This window comes from Sorex araneus, chromosome 2, assembly GCF_027595985.1.
Source record: "Sorex araneus isolate mSorAra2 chromosome 2, mSorAra2.pri, whole genome shotgun sequence".
NCBI classification, from domain to species: domain Eukaryota; kingdom Metazoa; phylum Chordata; class Mammalia; order Eulipotyphla; family Soricidae; genus Sorex; species Sorex araneus.
The window spans coordinates 131,105,731-131,122,784 of NC_073303.1; the positions used below are offsets into that span (position 1 = coordinate 131,105,731).

Here is a 17,054-nt window from a genome sequence, read left to right on the forward strand (position 1 = left end):
CAGTCAAATCCGTACCGCTGTACTAGCTCCCAGTACGTTTTTGCGGGGAGGTGGGGGCAGACTCGCAGCGCTCAAGGGTCCCAGGGATGGTGCTAAGTGCCCATGCTGCCAGACTCCAAACACACTCCGGCGCACACAGCAGGCGCTCCAGTCCCTGGGCCATCTCCCAGCCCTTCTTTCCTTCTGGGGGTGGGAATCGAGGTCAGGCTTGTTCCCGACAGCGTCTGAGCCCATTCCACGCGGGTCCTGTGGGCCCTTCAGGACGAAAGCCCAGCTCCTGGCTCGAACGCCCAGTCGGGTCGCCGGGCCGCCCGCGCCCCCGGCCCGCGAGGCGCCCAACTTCCGGTGGCGGCGGCGCGGCCGGAAGTGTCGCGTTGCCATGGAGAGAGCCCCGTGGGGCCCGCCCCTGGGCGCGCGGACGAGCGCGGGGCGGCCGGAGCGGCCGGCGGCAGCGGCGTGGCAGAGGCGGCGGAAGGTTGGCGCCGGCTTCCGGGCTCGGGGGCGCGGGGCGCGGGGCCGGTGGCGCGGCGCGCAGGGGGCTGGCGCGGGGACGCGGGGGGTTGGCCGGGCCGGCGCCGCGGGGCCGCGCGCGGGGTGACGGGGCAGCCGCGGCCGCCGCGGACCCCCACGGCGCCGCCGCTTCCCGCCTGGCCTGGCCGCCCAGTGGCCAGCGCCCGGCGTCTCCCTGCGCCTGCCGAGCGGGACGGGGCCCGCGCAGCAGGGACCGCCAGGCAAGGCTTGGAGTTAGGCCAGGTGAGAAACTGGAACCCGCCGGCGCAGGTGGCTGTCCTGCCTGGGACAGCCGGGCTTCAGGTGACCTCACCTGTGGCTTAGGGTCCTGGCCCCACCCCATGGCCTGGGCCGGGCGGCCGCCCTCCAGAACCACCCTTGAGCGGAGGCCAGCAAGTGTCAGGCGGGTGCCCGCTCTCAGCCCGTCGGGGGGCCCTGGCCAGATGCTCGCCCTCCTCCCCGGCCCGCTGGCTGAGGGTGCTGCATGAGCCAACCTTCTGCAAAGTGACCTGCGCAGTGTCCGAGTTGAAGCCCCGGGTCAACTGGCCCTCCAGTGATCCAGGCTGCCGGCCCCTCTGCCCTTCTCTGACCACCTAGTGTCTCTGAGCTTCCACCTATGAGGGGTCCAGCCAGGCGTGCTGCGACCTGAACCTTTGACTCCCCACCGTCCCCACAGAGCCTTGCCTGCTAGTGGACCGGAATGGGCCACGCTGCAGCCTTTTTTGCTTCGTGTGTTCTGTGGCCAGGACTAAGGGCTGGGACCCTGTGAGGCTGGTGGGTATGACTGTGACCCGCATCGAGTCAGGATACACAGACTGGCTGCAGGGGTGCGGCAGAGGCACTGGGTCGGTGCGGGGGCAGGAGGGGTGTCACAGCACGGGGAGGCCTTCCACCTCAGAAGAGAGGGCAAAGGGCCCAGTGAGGAAGGGAGGTGAGATGGCACCCCGCATGCATCAGGTTTCTCCCGATGCCCTCTCAGCATTCTTGGGGTCTTTGGTGTCTTCATTCTGCGTGAGGGACTGTGTAAGTGTCCAGGAGATATGTGGAGAGTGAAGCTGACCCCCACGGAGCCCTGGGTCAGTCCTCTACATAGGGAGCCATGAATGTCCCTCTGCTGGCCAGAGGCAGAACTTGGCTGGCCGATGGACCCATCTGCATCCTGTGGGAGCTGGGGGCCGTATACCCGGGCACAGCACAGCCCCTCAAGACTGGGTTAGCGGGATATTGTCCAGCTAGTGAGTTCTCATGGCAGACATGAGAGAAGGCTTCCTGAGGGCCTGGAGACAGTGTCTAGTGCTGGAGCCTGCCAGGAGTGACCCCTGAGCACAAACCAGGGAGCAGCTCCTGATCACTGCTAATGTGATGCCAAAATGCACTCCTTCCAAAAGTTCACTCAAGTGATGGACTTCGGATGTTGGTTTTGTTTCTCCAAGCCCATTGGAACACACACCGGGTAGGAGATGCCAGGACATTTGCTTGAGAATGTGGCAGAGTTCTGGAAGAAGGTATCTCTGCACGAGCCTTACTGCACCGCCCAGCTCAGTGATGTGGGACTTGGCGGGGATAGAGTCTGCTGTCGGGCCTAGGGACCAGCCAGGGGAGATAGCAAGAATCTCTTGGGTTTGAAACGAGTTCACTTTCTGCCCTGAGCAGGGGCTGGGAGTGAAGTAGCAATTTAAAATAGCCTTTTTTCTCTGTGGTCAGACTCCACAATGGCTCCTGACTCCAAATAATAAGATATATAATAATTTATCAGCAACCACAGGGCCGCAGAGATAGCAGAGGGCTGCTACACATACTCAGTGCAGTCCAGCATGACATGGTCCCCTGAGCACTCCTGGGAGTGACCCCCAGCACATACCTCTCCCCTCCCCAGCACCACCAAACACCACAGGGACGGCTCCAAAACAAACACAATAAACTGATAGCAGTTAGCTGCACAACATAGATGAGGCGGAGTCCCTGCCATTGACCAGCTGAGTCAGACCCTTGCCCCTCAGTGACTCACAGGCTGGACTGGGAGGACAAATGGTGTGGTGTCAAAAATCAGACATGGGGCTGGAGCGATGGCACAGCCCAGAGGCTGCTTGCCTGGCACATGGCCAACCCCCACTCAATCTCCAGCATCCCATGTGGTACCCTGAGCCCACCAGGAATGATTCCTGAGTGCAGAGCCAGGAGTAACCCCTGAGCACCGCCTGGTGTAGCCCAAAATCAAAAACAAAAGTCAGACAGTGTGGAGCACTTGCCTTGTACTGGACCAACCTGGGTTCGATCCCTGGCACCCCAAGCTCTGTCAGGAGTGATCCCTGAGCACAGAGCCAGGAAGAAGCCCTGAGTGTTACTAGGTTTGGCCCAGAAAAACAACCAGATAAAAAGGACACAGTGAGGAGGTGAGTGAGTAAGGATGAGTAGAGTCCTCACAGGTTACTGTGAGGTTGCTGAGGAGGTGAATGAATGCGTGTTGAGGCCAGTGAGCAGGTGAGAAAGCAGAGGCTGAGGCCTGTGAGGGAGCAGGGATACGGCCTGTGAGGAGGTGAGGGAGCAGTGACTGAGTCTGTGAGAAGGCTGCTGAGGAGGTGAGTGAATGGGGATTGAGGCCAGGTAAGAGATGTGGGAGCAGGGACTCAGACTTGTGAGGAGGTTACTGAGGAGATGAGTGAATGGAATTGAGGCCAGTGAGGTGAGGCAGCAGAGACTGAGGCCTGTGAGGAGGTGAGGGATTAGAGACTGACGCCTGTGAGGAGATGAGTGAGCACATGAGTGAAATGGGAGTGAGACTAGTGAGGAGGTGGGGGAACAGACTGAGACCTGTAAGGAGGTTACTGAGGAGGTGAGTGAACAGGGACTGAAGCCTGTGAGGAGGACTTTGAGGGGGTAGTGAATGGGATTTTGGCCAGTGAGGTGGGGGAGCAGGGAGTGAGGCCTGTGAGGTTACTGTGAGGAGTGTTCCCCAGTAGTGCTCCTCAGAGGTGCTCCCTAACTGTAGTCCCCAGTTGTGCTCCCCAGATGTAGTCCCAGCAGTATTCCCTATCTGTACCCCCCACTGTCCTCCTAGTACTGCTCCCAGAGTGCTCCCTAGCTATACTCACATCTATTCTCCAGAGCACTGCAGTCTAGCTCTACTCCCTAGTTGCCCGCTGGCTGGCCTGCGGCCTCCCTGCTGCATAGGCAGCTCTGTGACGGTCACTGCACATCTGTCTGCTGCCGTGCCCTGCCTGTCCCGACTCCTCTTGCTCAGGGAGCAGAGTCCCATCCTCTTTCACGAAGGCAGTGCTGGCCTCTCTGCCTGCTCATGCTGTACCTATTTCCCAGGGGTGTGGCTTTTCTTGCACTTCCTGTCTGCGAGGGCCTGGGGGTGCCTGCACTGGCATTGCCCAGGGGTGGCCTAGCCATGCTTCCCAGCGCCCAGCTGACCAGCGGCTTGGGTACCGGTATCTTGCCTGGCCTTCTGTAGGCCTGTGTGCAGCAGCTCCTGAGTCCTGGGAGGGGGTACTGTGGAGCGCCCACTGTGGGCTCCCAGCAGGCACCAGTGTGGCCCCAAAGTCCGCAGTGTCTGCCACCTGCCTGCCACTGCCTGGACCCACAATGCAGATGGGCTGTGACTCACCGCAGGCTGCAGATGTACCCTGAAGTCTGCTGTACCTGCCCCCCCCCTTTCCTGTCGTCTCTGGGCAGCGAGGAGGAAGAACCTTTGGCCCACAGGCCCAGCCGTTCACAGAACCCGCTGCTGGGGCGGAGGGCTCAGCTTCTGAGTCAGGGCCTTGGTTTCCCCATGTGGGAATGGTGTGCTGGCCTGTGGCTGTGTGAGACTGAGGTGTCAGCCCGCAGGGTCAACCTGGGTGTGGCCTGCTGGTGGGGCAGCACCCACGTCTCCTCAGGAGCCCACCCTGCCTACCCTTGCGCCGGACTGGCTCGCCCAGGCATGGACCTGCGAGCTGGCATGGCTGCCCAGATTATCTCTGACATTTCAGAGAGGCTTGAGGAGCGTGTGCGCTAGGTGTGATGCACAGGAACCAGGGGTCCGGGGTGCCCTACTTCCCTGGCAGTGTTCAGTGTGGCCGAGGGAGCTGGCTCAGCAGCAGTGCCCCTGGAGATTCTGGGTTGGTACCCTTCTATACCTCCCCTTTTCTCTCCCTGGCTGCTGCAGGCCTTGGGGCCATGAGGAGGACTTTGCAGGCTGCCTGTGCTCTGCCCACAGCCAGACCCGGGTAGCCTTTGCCCATCTGTACACTGTGGGGAGCTCCGGGGGGCCTGAAGCCCCTCTTCCTTTCTGAATTTCCTGAGCTCTGCAGGGCCCGCCCACCCCGGCCTACCCACTGCCTGTTCCTCTCGCATTTGTGGTGGCTCCCAAGAGAAAGGTGTGTCTGACTCTGGCTCTTCAGGGCGGGGGCTGGCAGGGCACCTCTGCCCGGGAACTTGAGTCTCAGAGAACAAAGGTGGACTCAGGAGCTTCTGTGGAGTGGGAGGGGCCCGGGCTGGGATTCCCCTGGACCTCGGGTTCCCCAGCCCAGAAACATCAGAACATGCAGAGCCCCTGGCAGGCCTCTCTGGGAGCAAGGGGCCATCCCTGAGGAAGGCTGGTCAGTGGATCCAGGAGGATGAGGTCTGGTCGGGGGAGGGGACCATCCCATTACAGCTGTGCCTCCTGAAGGCCACCCCGGGTACACAGGGGGCCCAGACCTGGGGATCAGGGCTAGAGCTGGGCAGGAGGCAGAGGCCAGAGATGGGGCAGAGCAAGAAGCCGAGGTGTGACGGTGGAGTGTGTGGGCTGGTCCCAGCGTGCCATGCCCTGCACCACTGGTCTCTGTTGGGAGCCCCACCCTGGAGCCAGCCTTCGCTGTCTTCTCCTCCTCTCCCACCACCCTCCCCCCCTCCCAGGCCTCCGAGAGCCCTGCTGTCCCTGCCTGCTGCCGCTCCACAGAGAACACTCTGGCCCGGGACCTGACTCTCACAGCACACGCCCGGCCTGGCCTCCCTGTCCCGGTGGCTCCTCGCTCAGAGGTGGACGTGTGCAGACTGTGACGCCCAGACAGCAGAGGGAGGCCGGGCCAGGCATGACTGCTCCCAGGCCCCACCCCAGCTCACCCCCAGCTCTGAGCTCGGTGCCGTCTTGACTCTGGACTGAGGCTGCTGTGCCAACTGCGTTCCTGACCTCCTGCGCTGTCCTCATCTGCTGAGTGGCCATGGTGCCTTGTCACCTGGGTCTGCGCCCCTCAGGCTGGCTGGGGTGTGGTCCCAGGAGGGCCGCCTGACTCAGCCTTGCCAGGGTCAGAGGGCACTGAGCCTTGGGGAGGGGATGCCCCCACGGGTGCCAGTCAAGCCAGCTGCCCTGTCCCTCAGGCCTGGGCTGGCTCGTGTGCTCCCCAGTCCAGTCCCCCGAGCAGCCCCCTTGGGCCGGCCTCCCTCACCATGGCCGAACACCCGGAACTGCTAGCCGAGATGCCCATGGTGTGCAGGATGAGTGCTCAGGAGCGGCTGAAACATGCCCAAAAGCGCCGTGCACAGCAGGTGAAGCTGTGGGCCCAGGCTGAGAAGGAGGCCCAGTCCTGGAGGGGCCCCAGGGACCGGCTGCAGCAGGAGGGGGCCAGTGGGCCACAGCGGCGTGTCCACTTCCCTCCCAGTGTCACTCTGCTGGAGGCTGCTGCCCGCAACGACCTGGAGGAAGGTGAGTATGGAGCCTGTCCTGAGATTGCCCAGCCCTGCTGCCTGCTTTGTGGGACTTTGCAGAGCTAGAGTCTGGCCTCCCCGCTGCCTCCCCAGGGAAGCCTTCGGCAGTGTTAGGGAGATTGGCCAGGCAGCGCACAGTGAGGGCGTCTGCAGTAGGACCCAGAGCTCTGTTGGGTTGGTGAGCAGCTGGAGCAGGAAGGGGATTTTTACGTGCCAGAACACAACAGTGTGGGTCCTGCTGGGGGGTTTAGACAGGGGACCTGCTTGTCTGCCTTTTTTACCCTTGTCAGCTACACAGGCCTGACCACACCCACCCACTTCTTCAGTCCGCCAGTTCCTCAGCAGCGGGGTCAGCCCTGACCTGGCCAATGAGGATGGCCTGACGGCATTGCACCAGGTTAGCCTTGCTGTGGAGTGTGGGTTGGGGGCGTGCAGGGGGCCTGGGTGCTACTGCTCAGGCCCTGCATTCCACAGAGCTGCATTGACGACTTTCGGGAGATGGTGCAGCAGCTCCTGGAGGCTGGGGCCACAGTCAATGCCCATGACAGCGAGTCCTGGACGCCCTTGCATGCTGCAGCCACCTGTGGCCACCTGCACCTGGTGGAGCTGCTCATTGCCCGGTAAAGCCCACCTTGTGCAGTTCAGCTTAGTCTGAGCCTCTCATGGTCTCTCCCCCTTACCTGGCTTTGTCCATGTCAGGGCATGGAGAGCAGGAGAACAAGCACATGATATGGGCAGGCGTCTTGTGTGCCCACCCTAGGGTCCTGCTGCTGCCACCACTGGCCCCTGTCTGTAGAGTGGTCGGGCTGAAATTAGGAGACAGGGAACCCAGATTCTGGGGAGCTGGGCTCTTGCACCTCTCTTCCTGGTTAAGCAGGAAGGAGGTGAACTGCCCCAGGCCTGGTTTCCTTGTGGCCTTTCCACACCAGCTCTATAGTAGGGCTGATGTCCAGGTGCCTATGAGTAGCCTAGGCTGCTAGTGGCAGTGACCTGTGTGGGGGGAGCATCCTGGGGCCTCACGATGGTCATCACAGGCAGGCTTCCCCTGGGAGCTGAACTCAACTGGTTGCCACCCTCTCCAGAGTTCCAGTGCCCCCTCCCAGCCACTGTCAGCGTGTTTGTGGGCACCTGGTGATGACACAGCCAGAGCCCCAGGTGGCTTGCAGACAGGACCTAGAGCTGAGGGGCTGACTTGCTAAGTGGGGGGGGGCGGGGGGGCAAGGAACAGCTCTGCCAGAAATCGCTAGGATCTGACCAGTGCCACTTCCATCCACACTCTCCACGAGGGCAGCCCCAGTGGCAAAGCTTTGAGAGGGGACTGGGGGCTTGTCCTTCCCCACAGTGGGGCTGACCTGCTGGCTGTCAATGCTGATGGGAATATGCCCTACGACCTGTGTGAGGATGAGCAAACGCTGGATTGCCTGGAGACAGCTATGGCCAACCGTGGTGAGTGCAGCCCTGACTTCTTGCCCACACTGAGTGGGTGTGGGAGCAATTCCTGAGCATGCTGCCTGATAGGGGTCACCCAGGACAGCATTGAGAGTGCCCGGGCCTTGCCGGAGCTGCACGTGCTAGATGATATCCGGAGCCAGCTGCAAGCAGGGGCTGATCTGGACGCCCCTCGGGACCATGGAGCCACTCTGGTGAGGATTTGGTTAAGCCAGACAGTAGTGGGGGGAGACTGCAGGGGGCCCTGCCTGGCACTCAGGGGGGGGCGGTCTGTCTGTAGCTCCATATTGCCGCTGCCAACGGGTTCAGTGAGGCCGCAGGCCTGTTGCTGGAACACCAAGCCAACCTGAGCGCCAAAGACCTGGATGGTTGGGAACCATTGCACGCTGCAGCCTACTGGGGGCAGGTGAGCACCTCCGTGCCAGGCTGGCTGGCCCCCCGAAACTGACCCCGGCATCTTCAGCAGCCCGGTTGCCTTCCAACAGGTGCACTTAGTCGAGTTGCTCGTGGCACACGGTGCCGACCTTAACGGGAAGACCCTGATGGAGGAGACGCCCCTGGGTGAGCTGTGGACCCCCTCCTCCTGGCACAGGGTACCAGGGAGGGCGCCCGTGACCAGTTGCTCGCTTCTCTGCAGATGTGTGCGGTGATGAGGAGGTGCGGGCCAAGCTGCTGGAACTGAAGCACAAACACGACGCGCTTCTGCGCGCCGAGGGCCGCCAGCGCTCTCTCCTGCGCCGCCGCACCTCGAGCGCTGGCAGCCGGGGGTGAGCCCTCCCTGGCCGGCCCGCCCTGGAAGACCCGCCCCACCCTGTCCGGAAATCCCGCCCCCGCCGCCCCGCCCCATCCTCTGGGTCGGGCCTGGCTCCTGCTGAAGTCAGCCTGCGTGCCAGGGTCCAGGTGCCTGGTGCCAGCTGCAGCTCGGGGCAGAGTCCGTGGGGTGGGGTGGGGTGGGGCCTCCCCCCACAGGCACCCTCCTCTCCCGCAGGAAGGTGGTGAGGCGGGTGAGCCTGACCCAGCGCACCAGCCTGTACCGTAAGGAGCATGCCCAGGAGGCCATCGTGTGGCAGCAACCTTCGCTGCAGACCCTCAGCCCCGAGGGTCTGGAGCCTCCCGAGGACCTGGAACCCCCCGCAGCCCCGGAAGCCGAGGACGAGGACCGTCAGACTGATGCTGAGCTCCGGCTGAGCCCAGAGGTGAGCCCCGCCCCTGCAGGCGTGGGCCTGGCACACCCCACATTGCTCAGCTCAGAACGTGATCTTGTGCCCCGAGAGCGAACTTGTGCCTCACTCTCGTGTCTGACCCCATCACCACGCAGCCCGGGCCAGGTCCAGTGAGGGTTCTGAGGCCCTGGTGTACGCTATCTCTACAGGAGGACCCTGAGGCTGCCAGGCCACACAATGGCCGAGTGGGGACCACTACGGGAAGGCATCTGTACTCCAAGCGCTTGGACCGCAGCGTCTCCTACCATCTGAGCCCCCTGGAGAGTGAGGCCCCAGATGGCCTGGTTAAGGCCAAGGCCCATCACACACTGGCGGAGCTGAAGCGCCAGCGAGCTGCTGCCAAGCTGCAGCGGCCCCTGCCCGAAGGGCCTGGGACCCTTGAGTCTTGCCCTGCTGAGGATGCTCAGAGCCCCCAGCTCCAGGGAGACCCTAAGACTGGTGGAGACCCACCTTTGCTCAGGCTTACAGCCCCCTCAGAGGATGCTCCCATAGAGAAGAGGCCGTGCTGCCAGCTCATGTGAGGGCCGTGCATGCCACCTGTGTGTGGCTGCCTCAGGACCTCTGTGTTGGAGACCCCCATGTGTGCTGCTCCCCAGCTGTGGCACCTGCAGCCACGGCTGGGCCCTGGCCCGGAGACAGATCATCGACATGTGACTATTGATAAAGGGCTGTTCTGCCACGTTCCTTTTTGTGTGTCTCGGCGGGGCCAGCGTCCCACAGTGAGGAATGCATGTTGCCAGGCCTGTCCTGTGAGCACCTGTCTGGGGCCTGTAGTGCAGCCCAGCCCAGCGTGGGATGAGGCCCAGGGCCAGCTGAGCCAGAAATGGGCCCCTCTGCACCCTCCTGTGTCCCTGGAGGCCCCTCTGTCACCTTCCCTGAGAGCAGAGAACTCTGGCAGGAACTTTTCTGGATGTCTCTGCTCCAGGGTCAGCTCTAGCAGTTTTTTAGAAAGGCTCAGTGTGGGGCTGGAGTGATAGCATAGCGGGTAGGGTTTGCCTTGCACGCGGCCAACCCGGGTTCAAATCCCAGCATCCCATATGGTCCCCTGAGCACCGCCAGGAGTAATTCCTGAGTGCAGAGCCAGGAGTAACCCCTTGCATCACCAGGTGTGACCCAAAAACCAAAAAAAAAAAAAAAAAGGCTCAGTGCTAGAAACCTCTAGAAGGCCTGTGTCAGGGGCGTCCCCTGCCCCGCTCCTGGGCCTGGCATGCCAGGCTACAGAGGGGCCAGCAGTGGGCTGCTCAGGGGCCGCGCTGGCTGGGCACTGTGTTGGGGCACAGAGATCACTTAGGGGCTTCGCGTGGGAAAGTGAGGGCACTGCCAGCTCATGTCCATGCAGGGGCTGCCCTCTTTCATGCCTGTTCGTACCAGGTGGCCAGGCTTAGGTCACCACCCTCCCTGTTGTGTAGTGACCTGGCCAGCCCAGCCTCAGGACCGCCTACTCCAAGCATCAGTGGTTGGAGGGTGTCCTCGGTATTGAGTGCAGCTGCCCAATGTCCGTCTGCCTCCTTCCTGCCACTTGGGCACAGCTGCCAGGAGGCGGGTGGGGGGGCGGTCTCTGCCTGGGCCGGCACCCATATTAATCTGTGCTCAGGCCTGGGTGGCAGAGGAGGAGCAGGCCTGCGCAGGGTGACTGAGGTGACCTGCGGTGGACTGTTATCCAAGAGGAGCAAGGTGAGAGCTGAGCCAGCCCCACTCCAGGCCAGCAGCAGAGGAACAGGCCTTATCTGTCCAGCAGCAAGCCCGGTGGGGGAGGGGCAGTCTTCCTAGGGGCTGTGGAGGTGGGGCCCTGGGGGCCTATCAGGAGCCGCCTAGCTGCCCTTTCTCCCACCAATCAGGAGCCACAGGGAAGACAGCTCAGGCCACACCCCCAGCCACCCTGCCTAAGTTCCAGCCCCCTCCCCCAACAACCTCCACCCAGACTCTGCCTCAGGTCTTGCAGAGCTTTGCTGACCAAGGTCCAACTGAAGGTTCATGCAGCCTCCAGGCCAAGGCCCACAGCCCAAGAGGGGCCAGATGGAGCCCAGTGTCTGAGGTCTTCCTTCCCCAAAATTCCTGAGGTCTGGGAGACAGGTCTGCTGGCCCAGGCAAAGATGGACCCAGGGGCCAGAGAGGTAGCACAGTGGTTAGGGGGCTTGTCTTACACCCAATCAGCCTGGGTTCAATCCCGAGCCCACCAGGAGTCATCCCTGAGCACTGCTAGATGTGCCCCCCACCCAAAGGAAAAAGACAGGGGACCCAAGAGGACTAGGTCTGGGTAGTGCTGTGCTTGGGTCGACCTGCAGGTCTGGCTCCCTGCTTCCTGTGCATCGTCCTGCCCAGCTCAGCCTACTGCCTGGGTGCCCACCACCCCAATCTCAGCCACTGGCCTTCCCTTGTGTGCCCCTCTCAACTCCCTGCCCCACTGTGGGTTTCTTGCCTGCATGAGAGCACTGGGCAGGCACTGGGCCTCACCCCTGGCCCTGCCTTTCTCCTCACCCACTTGCCAGGGCTGTGCCCAGACTGCAGGGCGGGGCGCTGGCTTCAGCTCCTGGCTCCTGCCCTCTCTGTCAGTGCCTGTGGCTGCAGGGTGCGGGGTGGCCTCTCTCACCTGTGGCCCCTTCTTTGGCCCTGGTCTCAGCCTGCACCTAGCCCCTGAGCCTCCTTCCTGCCTGGTCTGACCAGGGTCATGGCCTTGAGAGCCGGGGGCCACAGTCAGGCCACAATGAATGGGCTGAAAGAGAAGGTGCTGACACTGGAGACCATGAACCCCTGTGTCCGGAGGCTGGAGTATGCTGTGCGCGGCCCCATCGTGCTGCGCGCCCAGGAGCTGGAGCAGGAGCTGCACCAGGTAAGGCCCTGGGCCTTGAGGCGACAAACCGGTGCCTAGGATCATAGCCTGAGGCAGTGTTGAGGCTCACTCTCAGGCTCCCCCAGGGTGTGAAGAAGCCCTTCACGGAGGTCATCCACGCCAATGTGGGAGATGCACACGCCATGGGGCAGAGACCCATCACCTTCCTGCGTCAGGTGAGGCCAAGCCCATCCCAGCTACTTCTCTGCTAGCCAGTGCTAGGGTTTCAGTACTTGTTCCTCCCAGGTGCTGGCCCTCTGTGTCCACCCCGATCTCCTCAATAGCCCCGACTTTCCTGAGGACACCAAAAGACGGGCAAAGCACATCTTGCAGGCTTGCAAGGGCCACAGCCTGGGTAAGAGGTCTGATACAGGGAACTGCCCCAGCCACAGAGGTGAAGCAGGGAGGGAAGGAAGCAGTGGGAGTCCTGGGAGGCCATGAGAGACCCTTACTGTCCTCGAACACTCCCCTCGCCTCCACGCCCAGGTGCGTATAGCGTCAGTTCTGGCATCGGGATGATCCGGGAGGATGTAGCACGGTACATCGAGAGGCGTGATGGAGGCATCCCTGCGGATCCCAGCAACATCTTCCTGTCCACAGGGGCCAGCGATGCTATCATGGTATGCTGTGGGCAGCTGGTGGTCCCCGTGGTTCCTAGCCCGCCACCAACCCTGCACCCCTCCCCTATCCCTGCAGACAGTGCTGAAGTTGCTGGTGACGGGCGAGGGACGCCAGCGCACAGGCGTGCTGATCCCTATTCCGCAGTACCCGCTCTACTCAGCGGCGCTGGCCGAGTTCAATGCGGTTCAGGTGGACTACTACCTGGACGAGGAGCGCTCGTGGGCCCTTGATGTGTCCGAGCTGCGCCGGGCGCTGCACCAGGCGCAGGAGCACTGCAACCCGCGGGCGCTCTGCATCATCAACCCTGGCAACCCCACCGGTGCGCCTGTACCTGCCCTGTCCTCCGCCCAGCCTGGGGTCCCAAGTCCCCCACACTGCCCCGGCTGACCCGCACCTGCCATGTCCCCTGCATGCAGGGCAGGTGCAGACCCGCGAGTGCATTGAGGCTGTGATCCGTTTTGCCTTCGAGGAGCGGCTCTTCCTGCTGGCCGACGAGGTTTGGGGGGAGGGCACAGGGAACCGTGGGGGAGGGCACAGGGAGCCTCGGGGGAGGCCTGCATCCCCACTTCATGACGAGCATTGTCCGTCCAGGTGTACCAGGACAACGTGTATGCCGAAGGCTCGCAGTTCCACTCCTTCAAAAAGGTGCTCATGGAGATGGGGCCGCCCTATGCGACGCAGCAAGAACTCGCCTCCTTCCATTCTATCTCCAAGGGCTACATGGGCGAGTGAGTGTGGGTGGAAGGGCGGGCGGGGGCGCGGGCTGCACCGGACTGGCTGGACATGCCGCTCGCCTCGCAGGTGCGGGTTCCGCGGTGGCTACGTGGAGGTGGTCAACATGGACCCCGCGGTCCAGCAGCAAATGCTGAAGCTGATGAGTGTGCGGCTGTGCCCGCCCGTGCCGGGCCAGGCTGTGCTGGACATGGTGGTCAGTCCGCCCGCGCCCTCCGATCCCTCCTTCCCGCAGTACCAGGAGGTAAGCTGGGGGTGGGGTAGGGTTACGAGGTCACGAGAGGGGTAGGGGAGACGGTCACCCAGCTATGGCCTGACGAGGCCTTCCTTGCGTGACCACAGGAGAGGCAGGCCGTCCTGGCCGAGCTGGCGGCCAAGGCCAAGCTCACCGAGCAGGTCTTTAATGAGGCTCCTGGCATCAGCTGCAACCCGGTGCAGGGCGCCATGTACTCGTTCCCGCGCGTGGAGCTGCCCCCACGCGCCGTGCAGCGAGCTAAGGTTGGCAGGCGGGGGCAGGGCCCGTGGGGATGGGGGGTGGGGCGGGGCCTGAGCGGGGTGAGGCGGGGCCTGCGCGGGGGCGGGGCCCGACCCTGACAGCTCTGCTGCCCAGGAGCTGGACCTGGCCCCAGACATGTTCTTCTGCATGCGCTTGCTGGAGGAGACTGGCATCTGCGTGGTGCCGGGCAGCGGCTTCGGGCAGCGAGAAGGCACCTACCACTTCCGGTGAGTCCCGCCCCTGAGCCCCTCCTGCAGCCCCCCCTGACCAGCGCTTACCTCTCGGCCCCGTCCTAGGATGACCATTCTGCCCCCCATGGAGAAACTGCGGCCCCTGCTAGAGAAGCTGAGCCAGTTCCACGCTAAGTTCACCAGAGAGTACTCCTGAGCCGGCCCCCATGACTGCTGGACCCTGGACTGACCAGGGCCGGGGGCATCTCTGAGCCCTCGGACTTGCGCAGAACTGCGCCCCACCTCTTGAGGTGCCAATAAAGCTGTGACGACCTCCAGGGGACTGTTCACTCCTTGTGCCCACTGCTTGCCACATTACCTTCTGTAGCCCCCAGTCCTGAGCGGAGGAGTGGCCAGGAAGGGTCCCCATTGTGCTGCCTGGCGTTTGGGCACAGCCTCCTGCATACCTGATAAGACCCATGCTGGGAAGATTGGTGTGTGTGATTGTGAGGTCCTGTCTATGACTGAGCCTGTGTGAGGTGTGAGACGTGGGATTGTGTAGAGTGGCTGGCTGTGAGGGACACAGGGGGACTGTGGGAGAGGGCTCTACACCACCAGCACTTCAAGGACACTCCAGAACCTTAGGGGATGGGGCTTAATAGACACAGGGGTGGAGGCACTGGGTGAGAAGGTCTGTCCTCTGCCATAGGAGAAGACAGGTTTGTCCTCTGTCCTTGTCCTGTGTTGAGCCAGAGGATGGAGTGGACACAGGGAGACTCTTAGGGCTCAAGGAGAAGGTCCTGCTCTCCTGGTAACTGGGCAGATAGTGCCCACCCAGGACTGTTGCAGGAGCAGCTGTGCTGAGTGAGAAGGGGAGGAAGGACTGGCCCCCTGGCAGCCATGGTGCTGGACTGTGTGTGGGAGAGGCCCTAATGAGGAGGCAATTCCTGGGATCGAAGGGAAGAACCCGAGGAGGAAGCGCCAGGCATCCAGTTGAGTGGGTGGGCAGCCCTATGTCCTGGGTTGTGGCATGTGCACCAGACATTGCTGGGGTCACTTCCTGGGGCCCTGATGCAGACACTGTACAGGTGAAGAAACCGGGCCCCAAAGCATGAGCAGTGACAGGAAATCTATCCAGTGGCCTCTGCAGCAGCAGGAGCATGTAGGCTCCAGGGCTCCTTCAGGGCCAGCCATCCTCACCTTGATCCATAACCTGGGCAGCAGACACCCTTCAGGAGACCCTGTCATTCCGTGCTCTCCTCTCAGACGGGCTCTCTGTCCTGCCTGGGCTGTCAGACTGGTCTGGTCACCGGGCACGGGAGGCATTTCTCTCAGCATCCTCCGCACACTTGGGCGTAGGGAGCGGGCTCAGCTCCAGTGCTAGGCGCGTGCGTGCAGGGGGGTCCGCGTCCGCCGGCGGCGCTGCAGCACCCGGACCGGCCAGCGGGGGCGCCCGAGGGGGCTGACCGACGCTCTGGCCCGCTGGGCTGCGCACTCTATGCCCGGCCCGCCTCCTCGCGGCGCTAACGCCAGGACCCCGCGCCATGTGTGACCCCTGACCTGGCCGGACCCCAACAGGATCCTCACTGCCTCACGGAGAGGGGCCTGCAGCCCCATGACGGCCGCGCACGGGAAGCTGCTGCTGCTGGCCGGCCTGTACCTGGTGCAGGGCCTGCCTTATGGGCTGCAGTCCGGCCTCCTGCCCGTGCTGCTGCGGGCCCGCGGCCTCTCCCTGACACGCGTGGGGCTGGCCAAAGTGCTGTATGCACCGTGGCTGTTCAAGCTGGTGTGGGCGCCACTGGTGGACACCCGGGGCACACCGAGGGACTGGCTGTCCTTCAGTACAGCTGCCCTGGGCCTGGTGTGTGGGCTGTTGGCCGCCCTGCCCCCTGCTGAAGCAGGACCCACAGGGCTGTGGGCCGCGCTGGCCGGCCTGCTGCTGCTGCTGCTGAACCTGGGTGCTGCAGTGCAGGACGTGGCTCTGGACACGCTGGCTGTGCAACTCCTGGAACCCGCAGAATTGGGGCCGGGCAACACGGTGCAGGTGGTGGCGTACAAACTGGGCTCAGTGCTGGCAGGGGGCAGCCTGCTAGCCCTGGTGCCCACTCTCTCCTGGCCACTGCTCTTTCTGTTCCTCGCTGTCATATACTGGCTGGCTGCTGCTCTAGCCTGGGCTGCCCCAGCCCTGCAAACACTGGCCACGCTGCAGCCCAAGGACCGGCCCCTGTGCCGCCTGCGCAGCCTGCAGGAGGTGCTGGGTGTGCCTGGGACCCTGTGGATGGCAGGCTTTGTGCTAACATACAAGCTGGGTGAGTGTGGCCTGGAGCTGGGCACCGGGTAGGGGCCCAAGAAGCTGGCATTCCCTGGCACTGCACTCCTGGGGCTGACCTGACAGAGGCCAGCCCCACTCTGGACCTTGCCCAGCAATACCCAGGGAGCAGGTCCAGGGCAGGCAGTGACTGCTCATGCTTCTTCGCTCTCTGCAGGTGAGCAGGGTGCCAGCAGCCTGTTCCCGCTGCTCCTGCTGGATCGTGGCCTCTCTGCCCCTGAGCTGGGACTGTGGAATGGAGTGGGTGCCATGGCTTGCTCCATCATGGGCTCATCCTTGGGAGGTGCCTTGCTTGCCAGGCACTGGTGAGCATTTCCACCTGCCCCACCCCCATCCTTGCTCCCTGCCCCATGCCCCCAGACCCCAGCACCTCCTCTCTCTAGGCAGCCGCTGTCCCTGCTGAAGTCGGTACTGAGAGCCCGCCTTGGAGGCCTGGCCTGCCAGACCGCCCTGCTCTTCCACCTGGACACACCAGGGGTCAATCTGAACCCTGGCACAGTGCCCAGAGGTGAGGGGCTTACTGCTGGGCAGGGGCGTGGGTCTGGGGGCCTAGACCTTATGCCCTGCTAACCTCCGTCCTCCCAGAAGCAGCCTTGCTGAGCCTGTGTCTGCAGCACTTCCTGGGGGGCCTGGCCACCACTGTTGCCTTCACCCTGATGATGCGCTGCAGCCAGCGGGCACCCAGTGCCCTGCAGGTGAGTGGGGCTGTGGGGGCTGTGGGCAGGCTCCAATGCAGGCCCTGACCTGACTCTTCCCCTAGGCCACACACTACAGCCTCCTGGCCACCCTGGAGCTCCTGGGGAAGCTGTTGCTGGGCATGCTGGCCGGAGCCCTGGTTGACTGGCTGGGCCTGCAGCTCTGCTTCTCATCCTTCCTCGCCCTTACGGTTGTGCCCCTTCTGTTCCTGGGCCTGGTGCCCTCCACCCTGGCCTGACCCGAGCTGAGCAGCTGGCCTGGTCAATAAAGCTGGGCCCACCAGTGCCTGCTGTCCTCAGCCTGGTGATGGCCTCAGCAAGACTCCTGA

The 17,054-nt window shown here is 63.3% G+C and overlaps 3 protein-coding genes across 4 annotated transcripts; all 3 read left to right on the forward strand.

The window, feature by feature from the left end:
• Positions 1-352: 352 nt before the first annotated feature.
• PPP1R16A (protein phosphatase 1 regulatory subunit 16A) lies at positions 353-10,367 on the forward strand. Its single transcript, XM_055125870.1, has 11 exons — positions 353-475; positions 5,392-6,178; positions 6,507-6,577; positions 6,655-6,800; positions 7,523-7,626; positions 7,699-7,823; positions 7,910-8,035; positions 8,115-8,190; positions 8,267-8,396; positions 8,618-8,825; positions 9,002-10,367. The coding sequence occupies exons 2-11, from the start codon at positions 5,923-5,925 to the stop codon at positions 9,371-9,373; spliced, it is 1,614 nt and encodes a 537-aa protein (XP_054981845.1). The 5' UTR covers positions 353-475; positions 5,392-5,922; the 3' UTR covers positions 9,374-10,367.
• Positions 10,368-10,473: 106 nt separating this feature from the next.
• GPT (glutamic--pyruvic transaminase) lies at positions 10,474-14,037 on the forward strand. The gene is made up of 12 exons (XM_055125872.1): positions 10,474-10,526; positions 11,517-11,682; positions 11,769-11,858; positions 11,929-12,037; positions 12,169-12,302; positions 12,379-12,622; positions 12,720-12,799; positions 12,895-13,031; positions 13,105-13,279; positions 13,378-13,533; positions 13,646-13,758; positions 13,828-14,037. Exons 2-12 carry the CDS (start codon positions 11,521-11,523, stop codon positions 13,916-13,918), a joined length of 1,491 nt encoding a protein of 496 aa, XP_054981847.1. The 5' UTR covers positions 10,474-10,526; positions 11,517-11,520; the 3' UTR covers positions 13,919-14,037.
• A 1,152-nt stretch (positions 14,038-15,189) lies between these two features.
• Positions 15,190-17,054, forward strand: MFSD3 (major facilitator superfamily domain containing 3). 2 transcript variants are annotated; one of them, XM_004618723.2, is made up of 5 exons: positions 15,190-16,010; positions 16,188-16,335; positions 16,414-16,538; positions 16,616-16,725; positions 16,791-17,054. In XM_004618723.2, the coding sequence occupies exons 1-5, from the start codon at positions 15,317-15,319 to the stop codon at positions 16,962-16,964; spliced, it is 1,251 nt and encodes a 416-aa protein (XP_004618780.2). In that variant the 5' UTR covers positions 15,190-15,316; the 3' UTR covers positions 16,965-17,054. The 2 variants fall into 2 exon arrangements, with proteins under 2 accessions (XP_004618780.2, XP_054981848.1); XM_055125873.1 differs by having other exon boundaries at positions 16,619-16,725.

Bases quoted from the DNA above. Each gene is read 5' to 3' on its own strand.
- PPP1R16A (XM_055125870.1), top strand. From the start codon at position 5,923: ATGGCCGAACACCCGGAACTGCTAGCCGAGATGCCCATGGTGTGCAGG. The intron at 6,578-6,654 runs GTTAGCCTTGCT...TGCATTCCACAG, and splicing joins GCCTGACGGCATTGCACCAG to AGCTGCATTGACGACTTTCG. The intron at 7,627-7,698 runs GTGAGTGCAGCC...GCTGCCTGATAG, and splicing joins GACAGCTATGGCCAACCGTG to GGGTCACCCAGGACAGCATT.
- GPT (XM_055125872.1), top strand. From the start codon at position 11,521: ATGGCCTTGAGAGCCGGGGGCCACAGTCAGGCCACAATGAATGGGCTG. The intron at 13,280-13,377 runs GTAAGCTGGGGG...GCGTGACCACAG, and splicing joins CCTTCCCGCAGTACCAGGAG to GAGAGGCAGGCCGTCCTGGC. The intron at 13,534-13,645 runs GTTGGCAGGCGG...TCTGCTGCCCAG, and splicing joins GCGCCGTGCAGCGAGCTAAG to GAGCTGGACCTGGCCCCAGA.
- MFSD3 (XM_004618723.2), top strand. From the start codon at position 15,317: ATGACGGCCGCGCACGGGAAGCTGCTGCTGCTGGCCGGCCTGTACCTG. The intron at 16,011-16,187 runs GTGAGTGTGGCC...CGCTCTCTGCAG, and splicing joins TGTGCTAACATACAAGCTGG to GTGAGCAGGGTGCCAGCAGC. The intron at 16,726-16,790 runs GTGAGTGGGGCT...CTCTTCCCCTAG, and splicing joins GGGCACCCAGTGCCCTGCAG to GCCACACACTACAGCCTCCT.